The sequence below is a fragment of the Gracilinanus agilis genome, chromosome 3 (assembly GCF_016433145.1).
Source record: "Gracilinanus agilis isolate LMUSP501 chromosome 3, AgileGrace, whole genome shotgun sequence".
NCBI classification, from domain to species: domain Eukaryota; kingdom Metazoa; phylum Chordata; class Mammalia; order Didelphimorphia; family Didelphidae; genus Gracilinanus; species Gracilinanus agilis.
In genome coordinates this window covers 149684569-149709728 of record NC_058132.1, presented here as the reverse complement: position 1 = coordinate 149709728, position 25160 = coordinate 149684569, and the positions used below count along the sequence as shown (strand labels likewise).

Genomic DNA, 25160 nt, shown 5'->3' with positions numbered 1-25160 from the left:
GGAAGACATAGCTAGGAAGGAGCAGAAGTAGGACCAGAACTAAGGGCTTTCTCCTACTATTTTAATAATCTTTCCAATCTACTATACTCTTATATTCTTTTGTGATTAAGAGGAAAAAACAATGACATATACTCAAGCTATGTCTATCATCCCACACTGAGCATAGAAACTTTTGTCTCACTTGGAAAAGTTTGTATTACACAGAGTTGAAAATCATTGTTAGTGTTGCAAATACTAAGCAAAAAGTCACAAACTTTGTGGCCAACTCTATAACAAGAAAGAGAGAGAAAGAAACAGATAGATAGCTAGAGAGAGAGATAGGAAGGATAATGAGAGAGAAAGGAAGAGGGAGAAAGAGAAAGAGAGAGAGAGGAAAAGGGAAAAAGGGAGACAGAAACACAGAGAGACAGAGAGAGAGAGAAAGAGAGAGTGTGTTTGTCCATACATAGGCAAGTGGAGGGAAGAGGAGACAGAGAAACAGACAAGTAGAAGCAGAAAGTGGTAAAACAAAAGTATCAGAAAATTCTGTTATGGAATAAAGCTATAATATTTCACCAGGTAAATATGAAAAGAGATTCAGAATATTATTTAGATATGAACATACTTAATTTCAAAAGATGGCTCACCTGTGTCATTTTTATTTTCTTCTTTCAAAACATTCTGTGTTTTTATACATGCTTCTAGACATTGTGCCTCATGAAAAAAATCTGAAGTATTACCACCTTTTGAAGATAAGACACATTCCTTATTTATAGTCTTGCAAGGATTAGTTTCTCTTTCTTGTACTGAACCGCAAGATGAAATTTCAAGACCATGAGTTTTTTCTCTGGTTTGATTCTGGTATATATGTGACAAGAATGGTATGGTTTTATGTGCAGTAGTAGAACTAATGGAATTTCCATATTTGGGGCTCTGATCTTCAGACAGTAAATTCAAGCCTTATGAGGAAAACAAAAGCAAAATTATTATTTTTGTGAAAAATTAGCTTCTCATTTTACTACTCTACTACCCTGTCTCTTCCACCCATCTACCTCGCTCAAAAGGAAATAACAAATAAAGTAATATTTTAATAAAATAAGCTAAATGCAATAATGTTAGTATTTTTAACACAAAGTACCTCCTATATGATTTTAACTAAGGACATTTGCTGGTACTCACATTCAGGAAAAATAAGCATTATTCAATAATGAGGTACATTTCTTTTCCAGCAGCACATCCTTGAAAATGCATGTAGTTCTATATAATCTAAGTCATTTCCCAAGCAGTAAAGAACGCTCCATTTACACACCAAAAATTCCTAATTCTAAAATTTTGAGAATCCACCCTTATCACAACCACTTCCCATGCTACTGGATACCCACTCTTCTCCCAATTCACTTTCCATATGCATTTGGAAGTCAGTGGGAGGTTTTCTAAACCTAAAAGTTTATAACTTTTGCCAATATTTACACATGTGCTCTACCCACTTTATGGCATGCTGTTCAAAGAATCTTAAAGTTGGAAGGGACTTTTAGAGCCCAAATAGCCCAACCTCATTCTAATGCACCAAAACATTATTGGACAGCTCTGTTTATTAGGAAGTTTTTCCTTACTTTGAGCAAGAATCTGCTTTCCTATAATTTTTATCCATTAGTTTTAGTTGCCCTCAAGAAAAACACAAATTCAAGCTATTTTGATATCGCTTCATGTAGCTAAGCCACTATTATGCTATTATATCTCAACTAAATCTTCTCCAAGCTAAACATTCCTGTGTTACTTATCTGTTCTAAACACAGCATGGTTTCCAGACCTCCCACTTTTCTGGTTACCTTCTTCTAGACATTCTACAACATATTACAGTTAAGTTATTTACCTCCTTTTTTCTAAACTGTGTCTATCATTTGATTTAGCTTACAACATAAAAAACTATCAGAACACAATTCTTGCAACCTGCTGTAACTGAACAAAAAAAAAAACCCAGATCCTAGTTCATATTCATCAGGGTATCCATTTGTAAATATGAAAAAAAGCTGGTGACAACCATTTATCAAAACACTGCATTGAAAAAAAAAAATCCGTGAACATAAAGCATTTTTATAAAGTAAGAACTAAGTGTTACCTGAGTGTGTCTGTTGCCCAGATACCATAGTCAGTAATTTCTCTTGCTCTTCCAGGAGCCTCTGAATCTGTTCTATTTGCTGCCTCTTCAGCTCCTCCTGCTTCTTCTGTTGGACTTCTCTGAGCTTTTCAAATACATGTTTTTGTTCAATTAACCTGACGTTTCCTCTAATAGAGCCCCATTGATTCTTCTTGCATCTCTTCCCAAACCTCCCCATTCTCAGGAAAAAGACTTTAAAAAGAGGTTAATCAAGTATGTTTAAGTATGACTCTATTATTTTAGAAACAAAGCAACAACTTGAGAATGTAACTGTCAGTTCAAGTCTCAACATTAGTAACAGTCAAAATCCACTCTCTTATTATTAAATTGATCTAAGTACAGAAGTCACCTATCTTTTAATTCTTTTACATGATATAATACAATTTTTTGCCAACTTTTGCTTAGTTATTTAATGTCTTAAACTTTTGTCTAACAAATTACAATTGTCTTAACTCTCATTTATAGAATCACAGTGATATTGATCATTAGAGTTAAAAGGGACATTGGTGATAACTGAATCTAGTCCCTACATTTTGCAGATTAGGAAACCGGGGCCAAAAAGATGAAGTAATTTGCACATAAATGCTATAGGTTTATGTGGAACCCATACCATATCCTTTGGAATGAAGAACATGAATCTTTGAGAAAGCCCTAGAATAATCAATCTGGACTATATGGGTAAGAAGTTTATAATCTTGTCTTGAGCATCATCAGATTTCAATCATTTGAGCTACTGCTTTACAGTCAGGAAGTCAAGATAATTAGGAAATATCTAGTACCTCTTGGTACATTGACTCTAATAGATGAGTTTATCCCAAATAGAAAGAGACAAAAGTAAAATGGCAACGGATGCATTACAAATAACTAATTTTTTGGTAACAGTCATTTATATTTGCTCTGAAAAAAGATGGGGATTTTCTAATAGAGATCTTGACTCATAATAACATGCTATCTACATCCAGATATTGAGCTAATGGACTCAGAGAAAACTTTTTTTGCATATATATTTTAGACATGGGTAATGTAGGCATTTGTTTTGCTTGACTTTCCATATTTTTAACAGGTTTTGTTTTTTCTTTCTCAATGAGTGGGGGAGGCAAGAGTGAGAGAATTCAGAACTGAAAATTAAATAAAAATCAATCAAAAAATAAACAATAAGTAAGCAATAACCCTTTAAGTCTAATACTCTGTAATTAAAAAACACTTTTAAATGGGGTGAAGGGGGTGGGGCGAATTTAACAACCACATATACAAAAACCTGAAAACCTGGCTAAATATTTTGTTTACCTGCTCAAGTTTCTTGAAAAGTGGATCTCTATAAGCTGCTTCTTTGGAATCATCCACATCAGGTACATCGATTTTGGTATCTTCCCAGTGACCCAAAGTATCTTTGCATGTCAATGATTGTTGTGACTTCTTAGTGTGAGGAAAGACTGAATGTGTTTCATTTGTATCTGATTGCACTCTGTATGGGCTTTTAGAACCCAAGATCTGTTCTTCACGAAGTGAGTCATCACTTAGAAAGCTACAGCCATCTGAAAAATCTGTGCTTTTAACAATAAAACTGGAGGAAGTATTTGCATTTGACTGATTCTCTCTCCCTATTTCCAAATTAGGAAATCCACGATTCAATATCACACCAGCACGGGAAGGATTGGACATCCACTGAGCTAAAAAATTTTGCCCACTATTTAATTCTGAAGAAGTGGGCATCAGGAAAATTGTCATCTGAATAACTAATAAGTTAAAATAGTGTCAAAGCTCTTGTAGTATACAACTTTTATATATGACTGTTGATATTCAATACCTGCAGAGAGAAAAACATCAATAAAGCTGATATAATAAAAAGCATCAAAAGCCCCTTCCATATGCCTGTTGAAATCTTCCTCTTCAAAATAGAGTTTTGGTGCTACTTCCTTTATTAAGCCTTCTTCTGATCCTCCAACTTAAAGAACTACCTCTGGAATAGCTTATTCCTTTTCTTTGGCCACTCATAAGAATACATCACATTCTTACTTGTATAATAGTGACCTGCGTACCTAGTTTTTTCTCCTTCTAATACTGGGATTATGAACTTCTTTACCTAGGGACAGTTTTTCCATTTTTCTATCTCCAGAGTACCTCACATAATATTTACTTAATAATTTAGCATAATTAAGTCATTTGTATTTAATTCTAATAAATTAAACTGATTATTCTCCTGAAACTGCAATCAATTATGAAAGACTACACTATAAAACAATAGTTTGTTTGTATATATGTCTGTATATACTGAGGATATGTACATACACACATAGTATTCTCTAAAACTACAATCCATTATGAAAGAACATTATAAAGCAATAGTATATATCTACATATGTATACATATTACATAGAAAGATATGTTACATAGATGTGATATAAATATATCTATATACTCATATATAGACAGAGATATAGATGTAAGTATATATATATACGCACACATATATATATATATATATATACATACACACACACACACACACATATATATATATACACACACAAAGAGAAATCTCCACAAAGTCCTATTCTGAAGCTTCATTATAACATGGAAATGATATTGGGTTCCTGGAGGCTGTTTACTAACAGCAAACTCTAGCAGGTTCTACCATGATGGAAAGCCTTTAAGTATGATTCAAATAATATCTTCTTTCTAAGGACTAGTTTAGCTAAGTATGAAGAGATTCATCACCTTCGGTGAAAAATTCTTTGGCCATGACGGCCCACAAAACAAAGAAAAATACAAAATTACCCTTAGTTCTGTACAGCTCCCTTATGATTCTATGGTGACTATGGAAGAGTACAGAAAACAGGAGCAGCTGGTGCTACAAATCTATGCTTAGCCTGTTTGTGAAAATTAACTTAGCTGTTGGTATTCTAAATACAAGAAATGGTCATCCTTGTCTAATGACAAATGACTAGACATACTACTAGAGAAACTAAATTGCATCTATATTGACATTTTTCTTGTAAATGAAACTAGAAGGCAAAAGCTGCGGTTAAACAGAGGGTGGCTCACAGGATTGGAGGGAGAAACAAAGGAGTTTGCAGGGTTGGTTTCACAAAAGTAGCAAAAAATGTCATTTTATGAGATATTTGATCATTTCATTTCAAAAAGCCAACTATAAAAAGTAACTATATACCAATTTCTAAAATAGAGAATGAAGGGCTAGAGACATTTTGTGAAGACTTCATCAAGAACTTCTAAATTAAGTCAACATATTCTTTGATCCTGGGTGACACCTATACATCACAAATACTTTGAGAAAATAATCAGAAAGTGAACCTGTTGAACACTAACTGAAACAATGTCAAAATGTTTAAATGAAAAACATAACTGATATTTTAAGAAAAGGAAAAAACTGATTATTGAAGTGGGACTCATTCCCAAATCAGCAATGTATTCAGAGGCCAGTTAACATTTAGGGAGGTTTACAGAAAAAGAATAGCACACTTGGTACCAAGAATAATAAACGAATAATATTTATGTCTAACATGGCTTGAGAGATGCCCCTGTTGTGATGAAATTTAAAATATTTATATGTCAGAAATAATATTCACTGTTAAAACTTGCATCCTTTTATCACTGCTCACCATTCAATAAAAGTTAGCCTTAAATCTGTATTATTCATCTTAACAGTAATTAATTTAAAGTATCCAATTAGAGCAATGGTACTAATTCTTCATTAAAAGTAAACCTTAAAATGGCATTGAAATGGCTACATGAGAACCCAAATTTTAAAAGCAAAAAGTTAGGGTAAGAAACAAATTACAAAATAATTCTGTTACATTTAAAAGTAGAACTCCTTGCCCGATTGACAAACATTCCACAGTACTAAGCTATTTCCATCTTTGCCATCTTCTACATTAAGCTTTTTCTGATCCTTCCTTATTCCTCCCCCCTAGAAATTACCTTGTATTTACTTTTTTAATATTCTAATGTATATCTCCCCCTTAAAAAAATATAAGTTCTTTAAGGGCAGGGACATTTATTTATGTCTCTGTACCCTAAGGGACGGTACACAGAAGATAGCTTAATAAATGTTTGCCAAACGTTTCATTTCCCCACTATTTTATTCTAGAAATGTACTTCTAGTTAAACGACTTTAATTCTAAAAAAAAAAAAAGAATTACTTATGCATAAAGTAATTTGTTTCACTTGTATAGGTTATATGATAGGGCTGAGAGAAGCATGAAACCGACTATCTATTCTATCTGGAGAAATGGCCAGTTTGGCGTTGTGACGATTCGGGATGTATCATATTGATACTAAAAGGAACTGGAAACAAATTTACAGAAAACAGGAACACCCCCCCCCCCAAAAAAAAAGTGTGGAATGAGAATCTTAGCACACCTGGGAAGGGGGGGGGACACTTTAAGAAGCCTTTTTTTTTTTAAATCACATTCAGAGTGCCATCTCATCAAATGTTTACTCTGCTGCCAATATCACATCTTCAGGCTACTGAATGATAAGAGAAAAATTAATTTGCTGGTTTGGAAAGTAATCTTTTTCTTTTGTTTTGTTCCCTTCCCTCGTCCCCTAACCTCCCAAGCCAAGGATTTAAAAGCCTTGAAATCTATCGCGACTGTTCCAAAACCATCAGCATCAAAGCACATAAAGGGACCAAAAGCGACTATAAAGGCTAAGGGGACTCTGTGGCGGAGGTTTAAAGCAGAAATTCTTTAACGCCTCCCAGCTGGACCCTCATCCCACCACCGCGAAAAGTATCCGCAGGAAGTTACGACAAATCGGGGGCTCAGTGGAGAGGCCGCCCTCGTCGTCCCCCTTCTCCCCCCAGGCCTCGGACAGGACAACTTCAGAGCGGCCTCCCCACGGTCTTCCCTCAAGGCAGGGCGGGCACTGAAGCCCCACTGGGCTCAGAAACTCTAGGAGAAAACCATTCCCCCCCACCCCAACCACAAGTATCCCAGGACCGAATCTGACACCCCTTCCCCACCCTCCCACTCCCATCCCTCACCAACATCCCAAGTTACCATTCTCGGGTCCCGCTCGACCCACTGTCTACCTGCCAACCGGCGCCACAAACGCCGCCACAGCCAGCGCCTCCCGCCCCATTTACAAATGAGCCACCGCCTCCCTCGAAGCCCCGCCTCCAACCCCTCCGACGTCCCACCCGCTGCGGCCCCGAGGCATCTGGGAAGTGTAGTCTACTTTTGCCCGCGGGGTACTGGACGCAGGGCGTCACGGACTGGGTTATGAACTACAACCCCCAGGAGACTACTCTGGGAAAGACGTTAGTGGTCCTTGACCGGATCGAGTTGTTTCTTCCGCTGGGGCCTGAAAGGAAGACTGCGGCGGCGGCGGTGGTTGGCTGTCCTCTATTTTTCCTGAATGAGAACCGTTTCCAGAAACAAACTTTCGTAGCAGATATTCGCTCTTTACAACTGGCTGTTCTAAACACCCAGACACGATCCAGAAGACTAGGAAGCAGCCAACCCTTAAGTTATGGGGTCGGATGTGCAACCTTATGCAGGATCTGAAGCTGTCAAGCAAGGCCAGCTCCACTTCGGGAGCTAACGATACAAAAGATAATAATTAACGTTTATAGAACGCTTTAAAGTCTCCTAAGCGCCGTCCATGGATATGATTTCATTAGAGCCCCATAATGAGACTGTGTAGTAGGTATTACAAGTACTGCCCCCATTTTAGAGATGAAGAAACTGAGGTCCAAAGAATTGTGAAAGAGACCTGTCCATGGTAATAGTGTTAGTGTCCTAGGAGGAGGTTTCTTTTTTTTTGGTTTGTTATTGTTTTTCAACCTTTACCTTCTATCTTAGAATCGATGCTAGGTATCAGTTCCAAGGCAGAAAAGTTGTAAGGGCTAGACAATTGTAGTTCTGTGACTTGCCCAGGGTCATACAGCTAGGAAATATCTAAAGTCAAATATGGATCTAGGAACATCTCTCATCTAGGCCCTCTTCTTCAACTTGATTACTATCCTGGTACAGGCTTTCATCACCTCACACCTGGTGCTTCGTATCCCAGTCTCAAGTTTCTCCCTATTTCAGGCTATCCTCCACTCTGCTGCCAAAGTAATCTTCCTGAAGCCCAAGTAATTATGTCATTCCCCTATTTAATCAATGCCAGTGGCTCTCTGGTGCCTCCAGAATCAAATATAAAATTCTCTAGCTTTTAAAGCCCTCTAAAATCAGACCCCTTCTACCTTTCCAGGCTTTTTACTCCTATTCTTCTGCTCCACTGGACTTTGCCACCAGTTATGCTGGCCTTCTTGCTATTATTATTCCTTGCCCAAGGCACTGAATCTCCAAACTCTACGGATTTTCTTTTTTTTTTTTTTAAGTCCTTTCCTTCTGTCTTAGAATTAATATTAAGTGTCATTTTAAATTCATAATATATTTATATGTAATCAATATAATATAATTTATAATATCATAATTGATATTAAGTATCATTTGCAAGACAGAAGAGTCCTAAGGGCTTGGCAATGGGGTTTAAATGACTTGCTTGGAGTAACAACAGCTGGGAAGTATATGAAGTCAAATTTCAATCCAGAATCTTCCATCTCCAGGTCTGGCACTCTATTCTTCTATCTCCAGGGATTTTCACTCTCTGTCCCCTATACCTAGAACTGTCTCCTCCCTCATCTCTGCCTCCTAACTTTTCTAGCTTCCTTCCAAGTCCAAGCTAAAATCCCACCTTTTACAGGAAGCTTTCCTTAAACCTTCTTAATTCCAGTGCTTTCCTTATCTTAATTATTTCCTATTTATCTTTTATGTAGCTTTTGTATATATTTGCATGTTGTCTTTCCCTAGTACAATGTAAGCTCCTTGAGGGCAGGGACTATCTTTTGTTTCTTTTTGTAGATATTTATTATTTTCTTTTTTTTAGATTTAAATATTTTATTTTTTGTAGAGATTTAATCAATGTTTATTGAACTGAATAAGCCTTCCCTTTCTTGGTTAGTTCCAATTTAAATTATACATAATATATCTTGCTTGTACATAGTTGTTTGCAGGGATGTGCTAACATCTAGTGGTCTAGAAAAAAATGTACACTTGAGTAAACACGTGATAGAGAGCATTACAAGATGAAAAATGAACAATTTTGAATACATTCAGGAGTTTTTGTACAAATAAAACTAATGTAGTCAAGACTATACAGCTACAGAATTAATATTTAAAGAATAACCTGTGAATGTCCACCTCCAGAGAAAGGCTTGATAAATAGAAACCTGAAAGACATCATATATATATACATGATGTCTTTCAGGTTTCTATTTATCAAGCCCTGATTTGTAGCTTCTGCTGATTTCAAAGATGTAAACTTTCTCATTGCAAATTTAACAATTGACTCTCTAAAGAGGGTTTCAGCAGTCTTTTGACGCATCCCTGCTGTTTGTATGTTAATAAATGCTTGTTGAATTGAGGAAACTGACTCCTCTTTTGTAAAATAGGGATAATACTTTAAGGACCAGCTTCAAAGGGTTTTTAGGTTGTAATCATAATAAACTAATAACTGAGCTATTAGAAAAGATCTGTATGGGTTGTTGTAGTATTTGGAGTTAAGCTAACTACAGAATTTTAAGTACATTGCAGAAATTTTAATCTCCCAAACCAAAAGTGTAGTGAATTTTATTCCATTTAGAGTTATCTCTGTTCCTTTATCTCTCCTCTTCTACCTACCACTTTAAAAAAAAAAAACTAGACCTATGATTTCATCAGTGTGGAAAATCCTTTGGCTGATGAAGATCAACAACTCCTACTTTTGGGGTTGAGGGGACAGAAGTCACATCACAAAGCTAAAAGGCAATATTTTAATCTAGATCTTTTTGACACCCAAGACTGGCCCTCTCTATCCACTAAACCTCTAATTATTCCCATTTACTGCTCTGTGTATTTGAGAATTCAGTTTTAATTTCCTTTGTAAGCAAAAATCTCCTTCGATACATTTTATTAACAATAACAGTATAGTACAATAACTGCATTCAAAATACCCACCAGTTAACCAAGCATTCATTAAGCACCTAGGCACTGAGGAAACACATACAAAGAATGAAATAATCCCTGCTAAACCTACTCAGGGAATTCATATTCTGCGGGAAACAAAAACTTGTGTATACCGAATAAATAGAGAATACACACAAAATAATTAAAAAGAAGGTAGTTTGAGGAGAGTACTAATAATGAGATGAGGAAATTCTTCCTATAAAAAATGCTGCTCAAGCTATATTGAGGAAGAGCAATTCTATGGGGTAGAGGTAAGGAGGAAGTACCTTCCAGGCATGGAGCCTACATAACCAGTGAAAATACTACTACCTAACTTCTGACCAAGAAGAGTTTAAAGATTAAACCAATTTCCTTAAGAGATCAGAGTCCACTGCTTAAATTTCCATTTGTTGAAAGTAAAATGTAGGCTCCGTGAAGACTAACTCTTCTCACATTTGTATGCCCACCATCTAGCACAATAACAGGACCTTAATAAATGCTTGTTAATTAAATGACAAATATCTAACCTAACAACTAGAATCTTAAGAGTTAGAACCTCATAGGTCATCTAGTCTAAGATATACTTCATGAAATAAATACAAAACAAAAATCTCCTCTACAATATCCCCAACAAGTTGTCATTCAGCCTTCACTTGAAGGCCTCTATGAAGGTGGAACCCACTATTCCCCATCAAAGACCCTTCCGCTTTGGGATAGTTCTAATTCTAACCTGAAAAGTACTCATCAGGCTTCTTTTTTTCCAAGTTCTCCATTCTGATAAAAACCAAGATTGAGTAGCTAAAGAATTTAGGACTGTTTGTTTTTGTTTGTTTGTTTTTCAGAAAACTGCAGCAGACATAACTGAAGAAATAGTATGTCCAAGATAATATCGATCAGCAAGCACAATATGAAACATTATTATGCAAAATTATAAGTATTATTCCACAAGCTTGGGGGGGGAGGGGAAAGGCCTGAATTGCTTGAGAAAATCAAAGAAATCTCCAAGTAGAGATAGCCAAATTTCAGCTTGAACGTCTTATTCCCACTTAGGATGTACAAAATGCAGGTTCTCACTTTGCCAACTGAAATAAGGTAGGTGGGGGAATGGGTCAGGGAGCCTCTCCAAGGATTTTTTTTTTTAAAATCCTTACCTTCCATCTTAGAATCAATACTGTGTATTGGTTCTAAGGCAGAAGAGTGGTAAGGGCTAGGCAATGGGGGTTAAATTACTTGCCCAGGGTCACACAGCTAGGAAGTGTCTGAGGTCAGATTTGAACACAGGACCTCTCATTTCTGGGCCTGACTCTCAATTCACCAAGCCACCCAGCTTCTCCCACCAAGAATTCTTAAACCCAGCAACAAAATAAGAGTTTTTACATGTCTTTGGGTCTTATTCTCAAAATGGGGAGCTGAAAATCTCTTAATGGCAGGATTCTTACTACATGTGTGACCCAAGTAAAGTCTTAACCTTCCTGGCCCTCAGTTTCCTCATCTGTAAAATAGGAGGGGCAGGTCATGGGGTCATGGAGTGAATCTCAATCCTACCTCTGACACTCGCTACTTGTGGATGTGAAAAGTCTCTTTGTGCTGTTTTCTATTCTATAAAATGAGGAAGCTGGATTTAACAGGCTGTGAGATCCTTTACAGCTCTCACATCTCTCAGCTGCAGCAAAGGACGGCATTTTTCGGAAGAAGTAAAATTCTCGGGAGTAAGAAATTCACCTTCAGTCAGTGGGGGCCAATTTACTAGGTCCTCTTGTTGCGCCCCCTCTGCGGTCCCCTCTCAGCAGAGTGATTGGATGGGCGGGTGAGGGGGGCGGAGTCTGCTCCCATGCTCCCACCCCTTTCCGTCTTCCATAGAAGCCCGCTAACCGGAGCATTCTGGGAGGGGAAAGGGAGTGTTTCCAAGCCCCTGGGTGTTTTCTTTCGGTTTTGAGTGGTTGGGTTTTTCCCCTGCTTCGGTAGAACAGTCTAGGACTTGGAAGCAGGAAGCCCTCGGATATAGGGGCATAAATCCCGCTGCCAGGTCTGTATGAGCCCTTCTCAGCTCCCTTTGAACTATCCTTTCCCTGAGCTGAACTTCCAATCTTGCTTTTCTGTTGCCACCACCTATCAGTCAAAGTCTGACTGCTTCTAGCCCCTGTTCTGCGCTACATCGCAGGGGTGCTTTGGCGTCTACTTATGCTCTGTGACAGTTGGCGGCTTTCCACTACCCTCTCCTCCCTTGACTGATGTGCCTTAAGAACAAGTGATAGGTTATTATTATCTTTTAAATGGAGCATATGTTTGAGGTCACTTGGTTCTTAAGCAAAGTTTCTCTTCGAGAAGATCTCTTAGTTCTCATAACCCTCAAAGTCGGGTGATTACTTTATTTTCAAGGGGTTAGGTAGGATTTTGAGGAGGAAGGAAATGGAAGGTTTGGATTTGATGTGGTGATACAGAAATATTTCAAATGAACACATCGCTTGCCATTTTGTTGTCTGTTAAAACATTTCAGTTTTGAAGTGTGAAAATACTTGAAAGAAAAGTAGAATGGTTGTTGAGTGCCCATTTGGGGAATTTAATATGCTAGACTGCTTGTCTAGTATAATGTTTTAAGTTAGATGATACGGTTACCATATAACCTTCTATAGAAATATATATATATATATATATATATATATATAGATATAGATATAGATAGATAGATAGATAGATATGGGAGTGGTTGGATTTGAAGAGTGTAAGGTTCCCTTCAACTTATTATGGTTTTGTGTTGCTTTGTTTTGTTTTGTTTTTCATTATTAGTTGCTTCTTTTAGAAGCTGTTATGAAACTAAAATGTGGGTAGAGATGACCATTAGTTACCCTAACTCCTAGGCCTGATGGATTTCAGAGGAAGTTTTGATTGTGGGAGGGGAGCCAAGGGAGTGTCATGATGAATAAGGGTTAAGAAATGAAATTTGACCTCATCTTGATAACTGATGGGGGAGTGGAAATGTTTTGCTCCTGCCTTTTCTCTCTCCGGTATTATTTCTCCTTCTTAACCACTCTCCATATTCTACTTGTTTTCCTGTTCAGTCTGAGGTATTTCTTCATTAAAGTGTGTATATATGTTAAACCCTCCTTTGACTACTTTCAGATCAGAGTGAAGTTCACAGAATGGCCACTTTCTTTACCCCTTCCTCTATACTTATTCTGACAAACTCCAATGATGAGAAAATAGCAGTTTTTCTCTCCCATCCTTTCCTCCTTTCTACAATAATGTATTCCTTTTGCTACCCCTGTCTTTTCTATCTTAAAATACTGTTAAAATCATTATCTGGGATAAGATCGATGCCACTTTGAATGACAGCACTGGCAGCTGAGAATCTTGGAATGTTCCCAGGTGCTGTGAGCCAAGGGCAAAAAGCTGTTGGCCCCAGCCCTATAAATACCCCCAAGGGACAAGTCAAGGGGGCTCATTTTGGAGCAGGGACTTAGGAAGGTGGGAGGTGAAGGGTGAAAGGGTAGGCCTGAAACCTGTGACCTATTATCCTACTGAGAGAGCTAGTGATCTATCAATCATTGATAGCATAGCTGAGAGAGTATACTGATTCATCTATCAGCATCATCAATAGCCTTCCCTAATCTCTGGCTTGGCTGTGGCCAACTCAGGTCAGAGTTAGTGAGAGGGTGAAGAACCTCCAGTTTCTACAAGCCTAGCAATCTCCAGACTTGATCAACAATTAGATTAATAGCCAATCAATTAGCAATAGGGTTCCTAGATCCTCAATCCTGTTACCTTGTTTTCCTTACCCCATCAATAGATTCAATATAATGTTTTACCAACAAGTACCTTTCCTGAGTGGTTATTATACCAAAGCCCTTGGGAAGGGGAGATCAGTGTGCAGTCAGATAATAACATTTCCAATAGCCAATAAATAGCCCTTATCAACAACTAATCCAACCTCAGGTTGGGACCTAGAGAGGTTAACCATCTACCCAACCTCTTAGGTGTTCCCTGCCTGGGCAAGCTGTTAGAAGGGAACAACTGACAGGCTTAGTCAATAAAGCCTGTCAGAGAGGAGAGGCACAAATTATATCAACAGCAGTTGTGAGAGGAATGGGTGTTTCTCCCTCACTAACTATAGCCAGCCTAGACCTGGGCACATAATCCCTCCTCCATCCATATTATCTCTGAGATCAGTACATACAATCAATTCCCAAGAAGATCCAGGAGACAGAAATAGAGATAGAGAGATAGATATAGATATTCTATCCACCCTCTCATTTTTTTTTTTTTTACATTTTTAAACTCTTAACTTCTGTGTATTGACTCCTAGGTGGAAGAGTGGTAAGGGTGGGCAATGGGGGTCAAGTGACTTGCCCAGGATCACACTGCTGGGAAGTGTCTGAGGCCAAATTTGAACCTAGGACCTCCCATCTCTAGGCCTGACTCTCAATCCCCTGAGCTACCCAGTTGCCCCTCTCATTTCTTTTTAACAATACTCATAATTAATCCACCTCCGGGGCCTCTTTTTCTTATTTATCCCCTGAATCCCCTTTGAAGATGTTAAAGGATACTTACATTTCTTCACATCTTAAAAAGTTTTACTTCCTTTCATGGGAAGCTGATACTTGTAACTCCTAAGAACTTTATCATTATTGAGGCAGTTAGAAAGAGTATACCTAGACAGAGGGCAAGGGTGTGAGTTGAACATAATGGGATGATATCTAAAAAGATAAAACTAAGGGGTGAAAAAAGAAGAGTGCACGGGGAAAAGGGTTAAGGGAGAGGCAGAATTGGGTAAATTATCTCATATAAAAGTGGCACAAAAGTGCTTTTATGGTGATGGGGAAGATGGGGGCAGTGGGGGGTGGAGTGCTTGAACCTTACTGTCATCAGACTAAGTTGGTTATAGAAATCTATCACCTACAGGAAAGTAGGAAGTGAAGGGGATAAGAAAAAAGGGGTGGGACAATAGAAAGTAAGGCAAATTGGGGGAAGTTGTGGTCAAAAGCAAAAGACTTTTGAGGATGGACAGGAAAGAGTAGGGAAATAAGATGGAGGTTAATACACAGTAATCATAATGGTGAAAAAAATTATGTTTCTCTATGTACAAAATGAAAAGGATCTATATATGTATGTAAAAATATTTAAAATAGATTTTTTTGTGGTGGCAAATTGAAAAGTGAGGGGATACCCATCAATTGAGGAATAGCTGAATAAGGCTATGGTATATGCTTCTAATGGAATACTATTGTGCTATAAGAAGTGATGAGTAGGATGATTTCAGAAAAACCTGGAAAGACTTTCACGAATTGATGCAGAGTGAAGTGAGTAGGAGAACCAGAACACACTGTACATTGTAATAGCAATATATACAATGAACAATTGTGATTGACTTAGTTATTCTCAGCAATACAAAGATCCAAGACAATCCCAAAGGATCAGGATGAAAATTGCTATCTGCCTCCAGAAAAACCCAGTGCAGTCTGAATCTAGATGAAAGCATCCAATATTTCACTTTTTTCATTTTTTTGTTCGAATCTTCTTCCACAAGAACCAATATGGAAAAATATCTTACATGATTATCATACATGTAAAATCTATATCATATTGCTTACTGTCTCGGTGAGGTGTGAGGGGAAGGAGCAAGGGATAGAAATCAGAAGTCAAATTTTTAAAAAAAACAGATGCTAAAAACTTTACAAGTAATTGGGATGAATAAAAGAAAGAAAGCAAATACTATATCACCATCATCCAACTACTTCCTTCTGCTCCAATAAATTTACCTTTCTTGAGTTTATCTAGACTCTTGTGTTTGTAGTTCAGTTCTTATTCAGCTCTAGTCTCTTCATCATAAGTGTTAGAAAGTCCTTTGTTCATTAAACATAATTTTTACCCTTTGTAGGATTATATTTAGTTTTGCAGGACAAATTATTTTTGGTCGTAAAACTCCTTTTTGACCTTTGGAAAATTGTAAAATATTAGAAGATCTTCTTGGGTTTTTAGTAGAAGCTTCCAGGGCTTGTGTGATCCTGATTGTAATTCCAAAGCTAACTAGTCAGTCAATAAATATTTACTAATTGCCTACTCTGTGCTAAGCAGTGAGTGTACAAAGAACACAAAATCTCAAGGAGCTCACAGACTATCAGGAAAACAACATGTACATAATTTATTTTCAACAAGTTATATTCAGAGGAAAGTGGAGATAATCAATAGGGAGAAGGTATTTGCATTAAGGGAGATTGGGAAAGGCTTCTTATAGAAGGTGGCATTTTAACTGGGCATTGATGAAATTAGGGGGAAGAAACAGTGTAAGGAGACTAGAAAGAGAGCAGGCAGATTATAAAAAACTGAATACCAAACAGAGGATTTTTTTTAGTGATTTTTTCTCCCAATTACATGTAGAAGCAATTTCTTAAAACCCTTACCTTCTGTGTTAGTATCATTTTTAAGACAGAAGAATGGCAAAAGCTAGGCAGTTGGAGTTAAATGACTTGCCCAGGGTCACACAACTGGAAGTATCTTGAGGCCAGATTTGGACCCAGGTCTTCCCAACTCTAGGCCTGGTGCTCTATCCAATGTGCTACTAGCTGAACCCCAGAAGCAATTTTTAACATTGATATTTTTTTTTAATTTTTGAGTTCCAAATTCTTTCCATCTCTCTCCTCCCCTCTTGCCTCAGCAATAGTAAATAGTAAATAGTAAGCAATTTGGAATAGGTTATACATGTTCCAACATGTAATGCATATTGTCATAATCATCATGTTGTAGAAGAAGACACACATCACTAAAAGGAAAACTCTTACGGATGATAAAGTGAAAAATAGCATGTTTCTGCATTGAGACTCCATCAGTTCTTTCTTTGGTAGTGGATAGCACTTTTCACCATGAGTCCTTTGGAACTGTCTCATATCATTGTATTGGTAATAGCTAAGTCTTTTACAGTTGATCATTGTACAAGTATTGTTGGTAACTGTGTACAATGTTCTTTTAGTTCTTTTAGTTATGTTCACTTCCCTTCAGTTCATACAAGTCTTTTCCAGGTTTTTCTGAAATCCTCTCAAATAAAGGATATTATATTTGATCCTGGAGGTGACAGGAAGACATTCGAGTTTATTGAATAGGTGGAGGTGATAAGATGGTTGAATTGTTCTTTAGAAAGATCACTTTGGCAGCTGAATGAGGATGGACTGAAGTGGGGAGAAACCAAACAGCAGGTTATTACAATAGTCTGGTCATGAGGTGGCCAAATGATGCAGTGGATAAAACGCTAGACCTGGAGTAAGGAATACCTGCATTCTAACCCATCCTGAGACACTTACTAGTTGTATGAAACTTAACCTTTGTTTGCCTCTGGAAAAGGAAATGGCAAACCACTCCAGTATCCTTACTAAGAAAACTCCATGGACAGTATGGTCCACAGGATCACAAGAGTCAGACACAACTGAACAATAATAGCCATGAGGCGATGAAGGCCTGCAGTAGGATAGTGGCAGTGTCAGAGGAAAGAAGGAAGCATGCTTGAGAGATATTGCAAAGGTAAAATCAACAAAACCTGGCCATAGATTGGATATGGTAAGTGAGAGAGACTGAGGAGTTGAGTACAGCATCTAGTTTTCAACTCTGGTTGACTAAGAGGATGTGGTATTCTCCATAGTAATAGGGAAGTTAGGAAGAGAAAAGGGTTTGGGAAGAAAGATAATGAGTTCTACTTAGGTAATATTAAATTTAATATGTGTACAGGATGTTCAGTGCAAGATGTCCAATTGGAAGATGAAGATGTGGAATAAGAGGTCAACACAGAGGTTAAGACTGGCTAAGTAGATTTGAGAGTTATCAGTATGGAGGTATGATAATTCAGTCCATGAAAATTGATGAGATGACCAAGTGAAATAGTATAGAAAGAGAAGAGGGCCCAGAACAGATCCTTGAGGGACACCTATAGTTACTGGATGTGACCCAGATAAAGATCCAACAAAAATACATGAAATGCTTTTTGGATACTTAAAGTAATTTTTTCTCTGATGTAGGTGTTCTGGACTTTGGCTTTGACATTCATAGGATTTTTCCTTTTGGGAGTTCCTTTTAGGAGATGATCAATAAATTCTTATTCCCCTCTGTTTCTAATAGATCTGAACACTTTTCTTTAATAATTTTTTAAAATGTAGTGGTTCTGGTTGTCAAGGAGTCCAGTGATCCTCAAATGATCTTTCCTTGACCCATCTTCCAAGTCAGTTTTTAAAATCATATATTTTCCTTTTAGGGCAGCTAGGTGTCATATAGATAGAGTGCTGGGCTTGGGGTCAGGAAAACCTGAGTTTAAATGACGCCTCAGACACTCATTGGCTGTGTGACCTTGGGCAAATCACTTAACCCTCTTTGTCTCAGGTCCTTATCTATAAAATGAGCTGGAAAAAGAAATGGCAAACCAATCTGGTACCTTTTCTAAGAAAACCCCAAATGGGGTCACAAAGAGTTGGATACAATTAAACAATAACAATTTTTCTTTTTTTTATTATAAAAGTTTCACTCTATCTTTCTTTCTCATGGAATTATTGATTTCTGTTTTGTCTGTGCTAGTTTTCAGGAAATCATTTTCTTGTGTGAGGTTTGCCATTTTCTTTTCTAAATTGCCTGTTCCTTTTTTACCTCTTTCACTGCATTTGTTTAGAGCTTTTATTTCATTTTTTAAAAATGTCTTAATTTTTTCTAGCTAAATATTCATGTAGTCTGTGAAAATCCAATTTTCCTTTAAGTCTCTGAATATAGTTCTTATAGAGTCAGTTCCTCTTGGTTAGGGATCACTAGATTTGAAATAATTCTTGTTATTTGTCAGGTTATTCTTGATTTCTCATCTTTCTAGCTTTAGTTTTTGGATTGGGTGAAGGCGACGCTTCTTCTATGTTCTTTTAGGTGAATTTGTCAACCCTGTGTGTTCTCACCCTGAATCCCCACCTTTTCAGGAAGCCATCTTAACAGGGAACTCAAAATTTAAAAAAATTACTGTTAAAAATAATATATACTTCTCTTAAATGCTATTGCAATAGTCAAGGCAAGAAGTGATGAGCACAAACTACAATGGAAGATATGTGAGAGGAAAAGTGATGCATCTGAAAAATGTTATAAAATAAAAACAAGATTTGGCAACAGATTGGATATATAGGGTGAGTGAGAGAAAGGAATCAAAAATCACATCAAGGTTGTGAGTGTGGCTGACTAGGAGAATGGCAGGGCCCTTGACAATAGTAGGAAGGTTGAAATTTAGAAGAGGAGAGAGTTTGGGGGAAAAGACAATGAGTTCTGTTTCAGACATGTGATCTGAGATGTCTCTGAGACATTCAGTTTAAATACAATCACATGATTTTAAAGTATTTCTGAAAGGTAACGGGTGACCTAGCCATTTTTGGTACTCCAAGAAACCCCCTAAATCTAATCTAATCTATCCAATAACAAAATTGTAACTAAAACTACTTAATGCCAGACTTATTAATTTCTAATATAATCAGATCTTGTTCTGGGATACCTTTGGGATATAATTATTTAGGTCACTAGGGTGAGGCTTAATTATTTATTATAGAATTGGTGGTAGTGGTGGGTTGCATAGAAACAGTAGATTAGTTTGTGTATTCCTTAACTTTGATTTCTGACAAATTCTAGAATGAATTATTAAAGATATGTGACCATATTAAAGATAGTGACCATCTAAGAAGCACAATGAATAAATGAATAGATAAAGCAAGAAAAATAAAGCTCAAAAAGTATGCTTCAATCTACACTCAGAACTCATCAATTCTTTCCCTCTGGAAGTGGATAGCATCTTTCCATGATGAATCCTTTGAAAATCACTTTGGATCATTGGATTGATAGAAGTAGCTAAGACTTTCACAGTTGATCAATATTGCTATTACAGTGTATAGTGTTCTCCTGGTTCTGTCCCCTTCATTTGTCTGCATTTTTTTAACAGGATAACCATGGGAATGTTTAAAAATTACAGATTCTACTTGAAAGATGACAGTTTACAACACAAGCAGAAGAAATTCCTAAGAACTCATATTAAGAAAAATGATGGAAATGTTTCCTCTGTACTAACCCGTAAGGTATTATTAAATTTCATATCTTGAGCTTTTTAAAGTATTGAAAGGCTACCATAAAGAACTAAGAAATCATATCACTTGGATAGAGGATGAACTGAAAAATTCAATTCTTTCCTGGAGAAGAGTAGCACAAAAGTAAGGGAATAAATCAAGAAGAAAACTGGAATAATCTAAGGGAAAAAAGACTTCTAGGACCCATTATTATCAGTCAGTTAATAAACATTTATTAAACACCAACTATGTGCAAATACAAATACAAACAAAAAAAATAATTTCTTATCCCTCCAATTAATTTCCAGTCTTATAGATAGCACAAAAAGATGACATAAAACTGGGAAACCAAACAGAGAAAGTGGGGTTAAGAAAGGAAATAAAGTCAGTACAACAGAAACAGAGCCAGGTAAGAGCATGGATGGCCAAGGCACTTCTTTAAGGGGAAGTTCTGGGCAAGAATTCACTAAACATACAAGAGAGCCATAATAATAATAATAGAGAGCATATAGAGTTTTAAGTTTTACAAAGCACTTTACAAAGCATTACTTCATTTGGTCATTTGACCCACCTAGTTGAAAAACATGGCAATAGGGAGTAGAAGAAAATGTTTAATTTTAAACATTTAGAAAATAACAGCATGATTCTTCAAGTAATTGAATATTCAACGTAAGAGGCAAAGCTGAATTCTAGAGTTTCCTCTTTTGACTTAGCAAATAACTTTTATATTTCCCTATATCAAAGTTTGGGAAAGAAGACTTTGGAGTCATCTCCATTGTGTTCAGTCAGGGTTGACAACAAAACATCCTATTGAAATATGGGCCAAATTTTATTAGAAATTAGCCTCCTCAAAACAGAGATGTACTGATCTCTACAAAGACGACTATCAAATCTTTAAATGCAGCTCTCTCTCCTGATGTTTAATCTCTGTCAACAATTGCCTACTGTATCTTTTTACCTAGATGCACCAAACTCATTATGTCCAAAATAACAATATTTCCCACTAAATTTCCTTTTCTTACAAAATTCCCTGTTTTTGTGAGAACACTCACCCAGGTTTAAAATCTCAAAGTCATCCTTGACTCTTCTGTATACTATGATTTCCCGTATCCAATCATTTGCTAAATCTATTATCCCTCATAAGTGACTTTCCAGGTCCTTAAAGATCTCTAGTGATAAGAACAAGTTCTACTTTTGGACAGCTCTAGGTAGGAGACTCTTCTTTAAAATAAATGTCATCATGTTCTCAAGCCATTTTAAAATTATATATGTAATTTAGCATCTACAAATGGAAATTGTTAAAATACAAGATGTACTAAATTAATATAAATATTACATAAAAATATATAATTCATCATAGTAAAATTTATTTATGTCTGGTTAATAAATATATAACTATTATTATAAGGTAAGGACTATCTTTACCTTTCCCCAAAAAAATCTTTCCCTACTCCAGACTCCCAGTTTTTGTTGAAGGTACAGTTATCAAAAGAGAGTCTGAATGCACTTATTCCTCATCTCTGCTTCCTTCAAACTTCAGTTCAAGTTTCATCACCTATGCAATATCTTTCCCAAGAAAAAATAGTCAAGAATGACTTCAAAGTTAGGAATCTGGAGGACAAGGAACAACTCATTAGCTCCCTCAATAGAATTGAGGAATTTTGTAGGAAATGGGATTTGAAGAAAATATGAATATAATATGTAATGTAATATTAAATTTTCTTTTTATGGATTAAAGTGAGTATGAATATAATCAGAAATGGTATTGTTAGAGAGTGATGGGATTCACTTAAATATAAAGAGAAATTACCTATGAATCAGAGCTGTCTAAAAATGGAATTGGATGCCTCAAGAAATAGTTCCTCATTACCAGTGGTCTTCTAGAGCAGTGATGGGCAAACTATTGAAATGTTCTATCCTGCCTGGCAACATTATTCCTAATCTGACGAATACAATGAGTAGGATACAATACAATGAAACTTTGAAAGAGTTGCCTTAGAAATAGACTGACAGATGAGCATTTCCTTTCCTTTGGCCCCCTCTTTAAAAAGTTTGCCCATCACTGTGAGGATAACTACTCTTGAGCAGCTAGGTGGTACTCTGGCTATAGTGCTGGGCCTGGAGTAAGGAAGACATGATTTCAAATGTGACTTCAGTCATTTACTAGATGAGTGACTCTGGGCAAGCCAGTTAACCTCTGTCTCTTCCCTTCACCCCCAAAATGGGAATAATAATAATTGCATCTACCTCCAAGGATTGTTGTGAGATCAAATAAGATAATTATAAAATGTATAGCAGAGTGCCTGATACACAGTAAGCACTATGTACATATTATATTTATTTTTATTTTTATATTTATTTATATTTATATTTATTATTATTCTGTATCCTTTGCTGGCTAGCTAATCATGCCCCCTAATTGTGGGGTGTCCCCCAAAGTTCTATTGTAGGTCATCTTCATTTTTCCTTGTATACTCACTCTCAGAAACCTCATCAGCTTCCATGGGTTTAACTATAATCACCAGGCAAGTAACTCATAGATGTATATACCATATATATCTAGCCCCAGTAACATCCCTAAATTTCAGTCCCAAATCATCAATTACCTAATTGGGCCTTTCAAACTGGATATTCCAGAGACATCTCAACTTGAACATGTCTAAAATTGAACTTATTTCTTTTCCCGAAATATTTTCCTCTTTCAAATTTCCCTATTTCTAACAAGGCAACACCATCTTCCCCCTGTCACAGGTCTGCTTACCCTCAGCTCCTGCCTTTCCCACACATTCACTCAATTGACACATCTTGTCATTTCTTTGTCCTTTTACTCTGCATTCCCACCTTAGGTTAGTTGAAGCCCTCATCACCTCCTGATTGGTCTCCCCAATTGCTTTGAGTCTTTCCACTTTCTGATCCATCCTAGATCCTACTGCCAGTGTAATTTTCCTTAGGGGTAGTTCTGACCATGTCATTCCTCTACTCAGTCAGCTTGAATAGCCCAGTTACTTCTAGTATCAAGTACAAATTCTTCTGTTTAGCCCTTCACAACATGGCCCCAACTCCCTTTTCACCCTCATTGGCCATTACTCTCTTTCATTGGCCATTACATTCCCTTACTCTCTGATCTTAACAGGGCTTTTCTCTTTTTTCACATATTTAACAGTCCATATCTTGCCTCGGTGCCTCTGCACTGGCTTCCCTTAGGCCCCCTTCCCTGGTTTCTTGCCTCTAAAATGCACTCACCTTCACTCAGTCCTACTTACAAAATCCAGTTTAAACATCATCTTATACACAAAACCTTTCCTGATGCCCTACAACTGCTGACGCCTTCCCTTCTAGACTACCTTGTATTTAGCTACTTTGTATTTCTTTGTATTTACTTCATATTTATACTATCTATAACTTTATTTTTTATCTTCCCCTTTACAATTAAGTGCTTTAAAGTAGGGATTGTTCATTTATTTATATTCCCATCCACCCACCCAAGTCCCTCCGTTCCTGGAATGTAGTAGGTATTTAATATATGCTTATTGAGTTATTAATTGATAGAAGGAACCTAAAATCTAAAATAGATTCTTTACCTTTTAGATCAGATGGGTCTAAAACTTTATTGGACATGTTCTTAAAAATAGAACCCTTTACCTGCATCTGAGACAGAACTTCTCTCACTACCACCCTAAACTGCTTCCTTCTAGAGCTAAGAAGTTAATTCACTCAGTCAGACTAAGTTTACCTTGTGACCCAAGCTTTCCAGTAGTGGTAGAATGACTAAATGTTATGGTACTATTTTCTTTTTGTTAACTTTTGTGGGTTCTGAAAGTATTTTACTTTTTAAAGTTTGCTTTTTAAGTCTGAGAAATTCAACTGCAAAGTGATTTATACATGGCTTTTAAAGGGAGAAATTCTTGACAACAATAGGCCAGGTTTTTATGAATACATAATAGGTTGATTCTCCTCTACCTTTTTTTTTTTTTTTAAGTGCACACATGTCATCTTAGATAATGATGCTGTTCTGAGCCCTGGTGAGCTGAGCACTGTCCAGAAGTATGATATCTCCATTGCAAACATAGATTTTTTATGGGAGTGCCTCAAACAAGGAGAGCTCTTAAGTACTGAGAATTACAAATGCATCGAATCATCAGAAGTCACTTCACCTCCTTTTAAAAGGTCAAGCAATTTCAGTAAGTATTGTTATGAATATTCATTTTCGTAGAAGTCATTGAGTATGTTCCAGGTGCCACAGAGAAAATTTAGATACATTTGAAGGCTGTGTCATAGGCTTTTAAAAAATAAAGTTTGATATAAGACTACCAGTTTAATTTTGGCAACATTTGTTAAGCATGTGTTGTGTGGCACCTCCGTGGCACAGTGGATAGAACTCCAGGCCTAGAGTCAGAAAGACTCATCACATTTGGCCTTAGGCACTTACCTGGGCAAGTCACTTAACCCTCTCTGTCTGCCTTAGGTCCTCATCTGTAAAATAAACTGGAGAAGGAAATGCCAAACCACTCTAGTATCTTTACCAAGAAAACCCCAAATAGAGTCACAAGGAGTTAGACACAACTGAAAAATAACTCAACAACAAAAATTATGTGGAAATTACTGTAATAATCTACAAAATGTAGATTTTTTTAGAGAAAGAAAACCTATTTTATTCTCATCAATCCAACTTAATTTAAATAGTCTAATTCACTACTGCTAAAATAGACTAATAATATTCTAGGATTGCTAGGCAAGATAGTGGATAGAGTATTGGATGCAGAATTAGGAAAATCGGAGTTTTGTTTTGTTTTTTAAACCCTTACCTTCTATCTTAAAATCAATATCATGTATCGATTCCAAGGCAGAAGAGTTTTAAGGGCTAGACAATAGGGGTTAAGTGACTTGTCCAGGGTCACATAACTAGGAAGTTTCTGAGGTCAGATTTGAACCCAGGTTCTCTTATCTCAAGGCCCAGCTCTCAATCCACTGAG

General features: G+C 36.8%; 2 protein-coding genes across 2 annotated transcripts in view; one reads left to right on the top strand and one right to left on the bottom strand.

Moving 5' to 3' along the window:
• CENPJ (centromere protein J) overlaps window positions 1-3865 on the bottom strand; it is a 51378-nt gene extending 47513 nt beyond the window's left edge. The window contains exons 1-3 of the mRNA XM_044666147.1: window positions 3425-3865; window positions 2099-2222; window positions 627-938 (exon numbers count right to left, since the gene is read on the bottom strand). Of these exons, the coding sequence (XP_044522082.1) occupies window positions 627-938; window positions 2099-2222; window positions 3425-3865 (877 nt within the window). The remainder of the gene's footprint in view (window positions 1-626; window positions 939-2098; window positions 2223-3424) is intronic.
• A 16208-nt stretch (window positions 3866-20073) lies between these two features.
• Window positions 20074-25160, top strand: part of PARP4 (poly(ADP-ribose) polymerase family member 4) — a 108645-nt gene continuing 103558 nt past the window's right edge. The window contains exons 1-2 of the mRNA XM_044668974.1: window positions 20074-20199; window positions 24167-24368. Coding sequence (XP_044524909.1) covers window positions 20074-20199; window positions 24167-24368 — 328 coding nt within the window. The remainder of the gene's footprint in view (window positions 20200-24166; window positions 24369-25160) is intronic.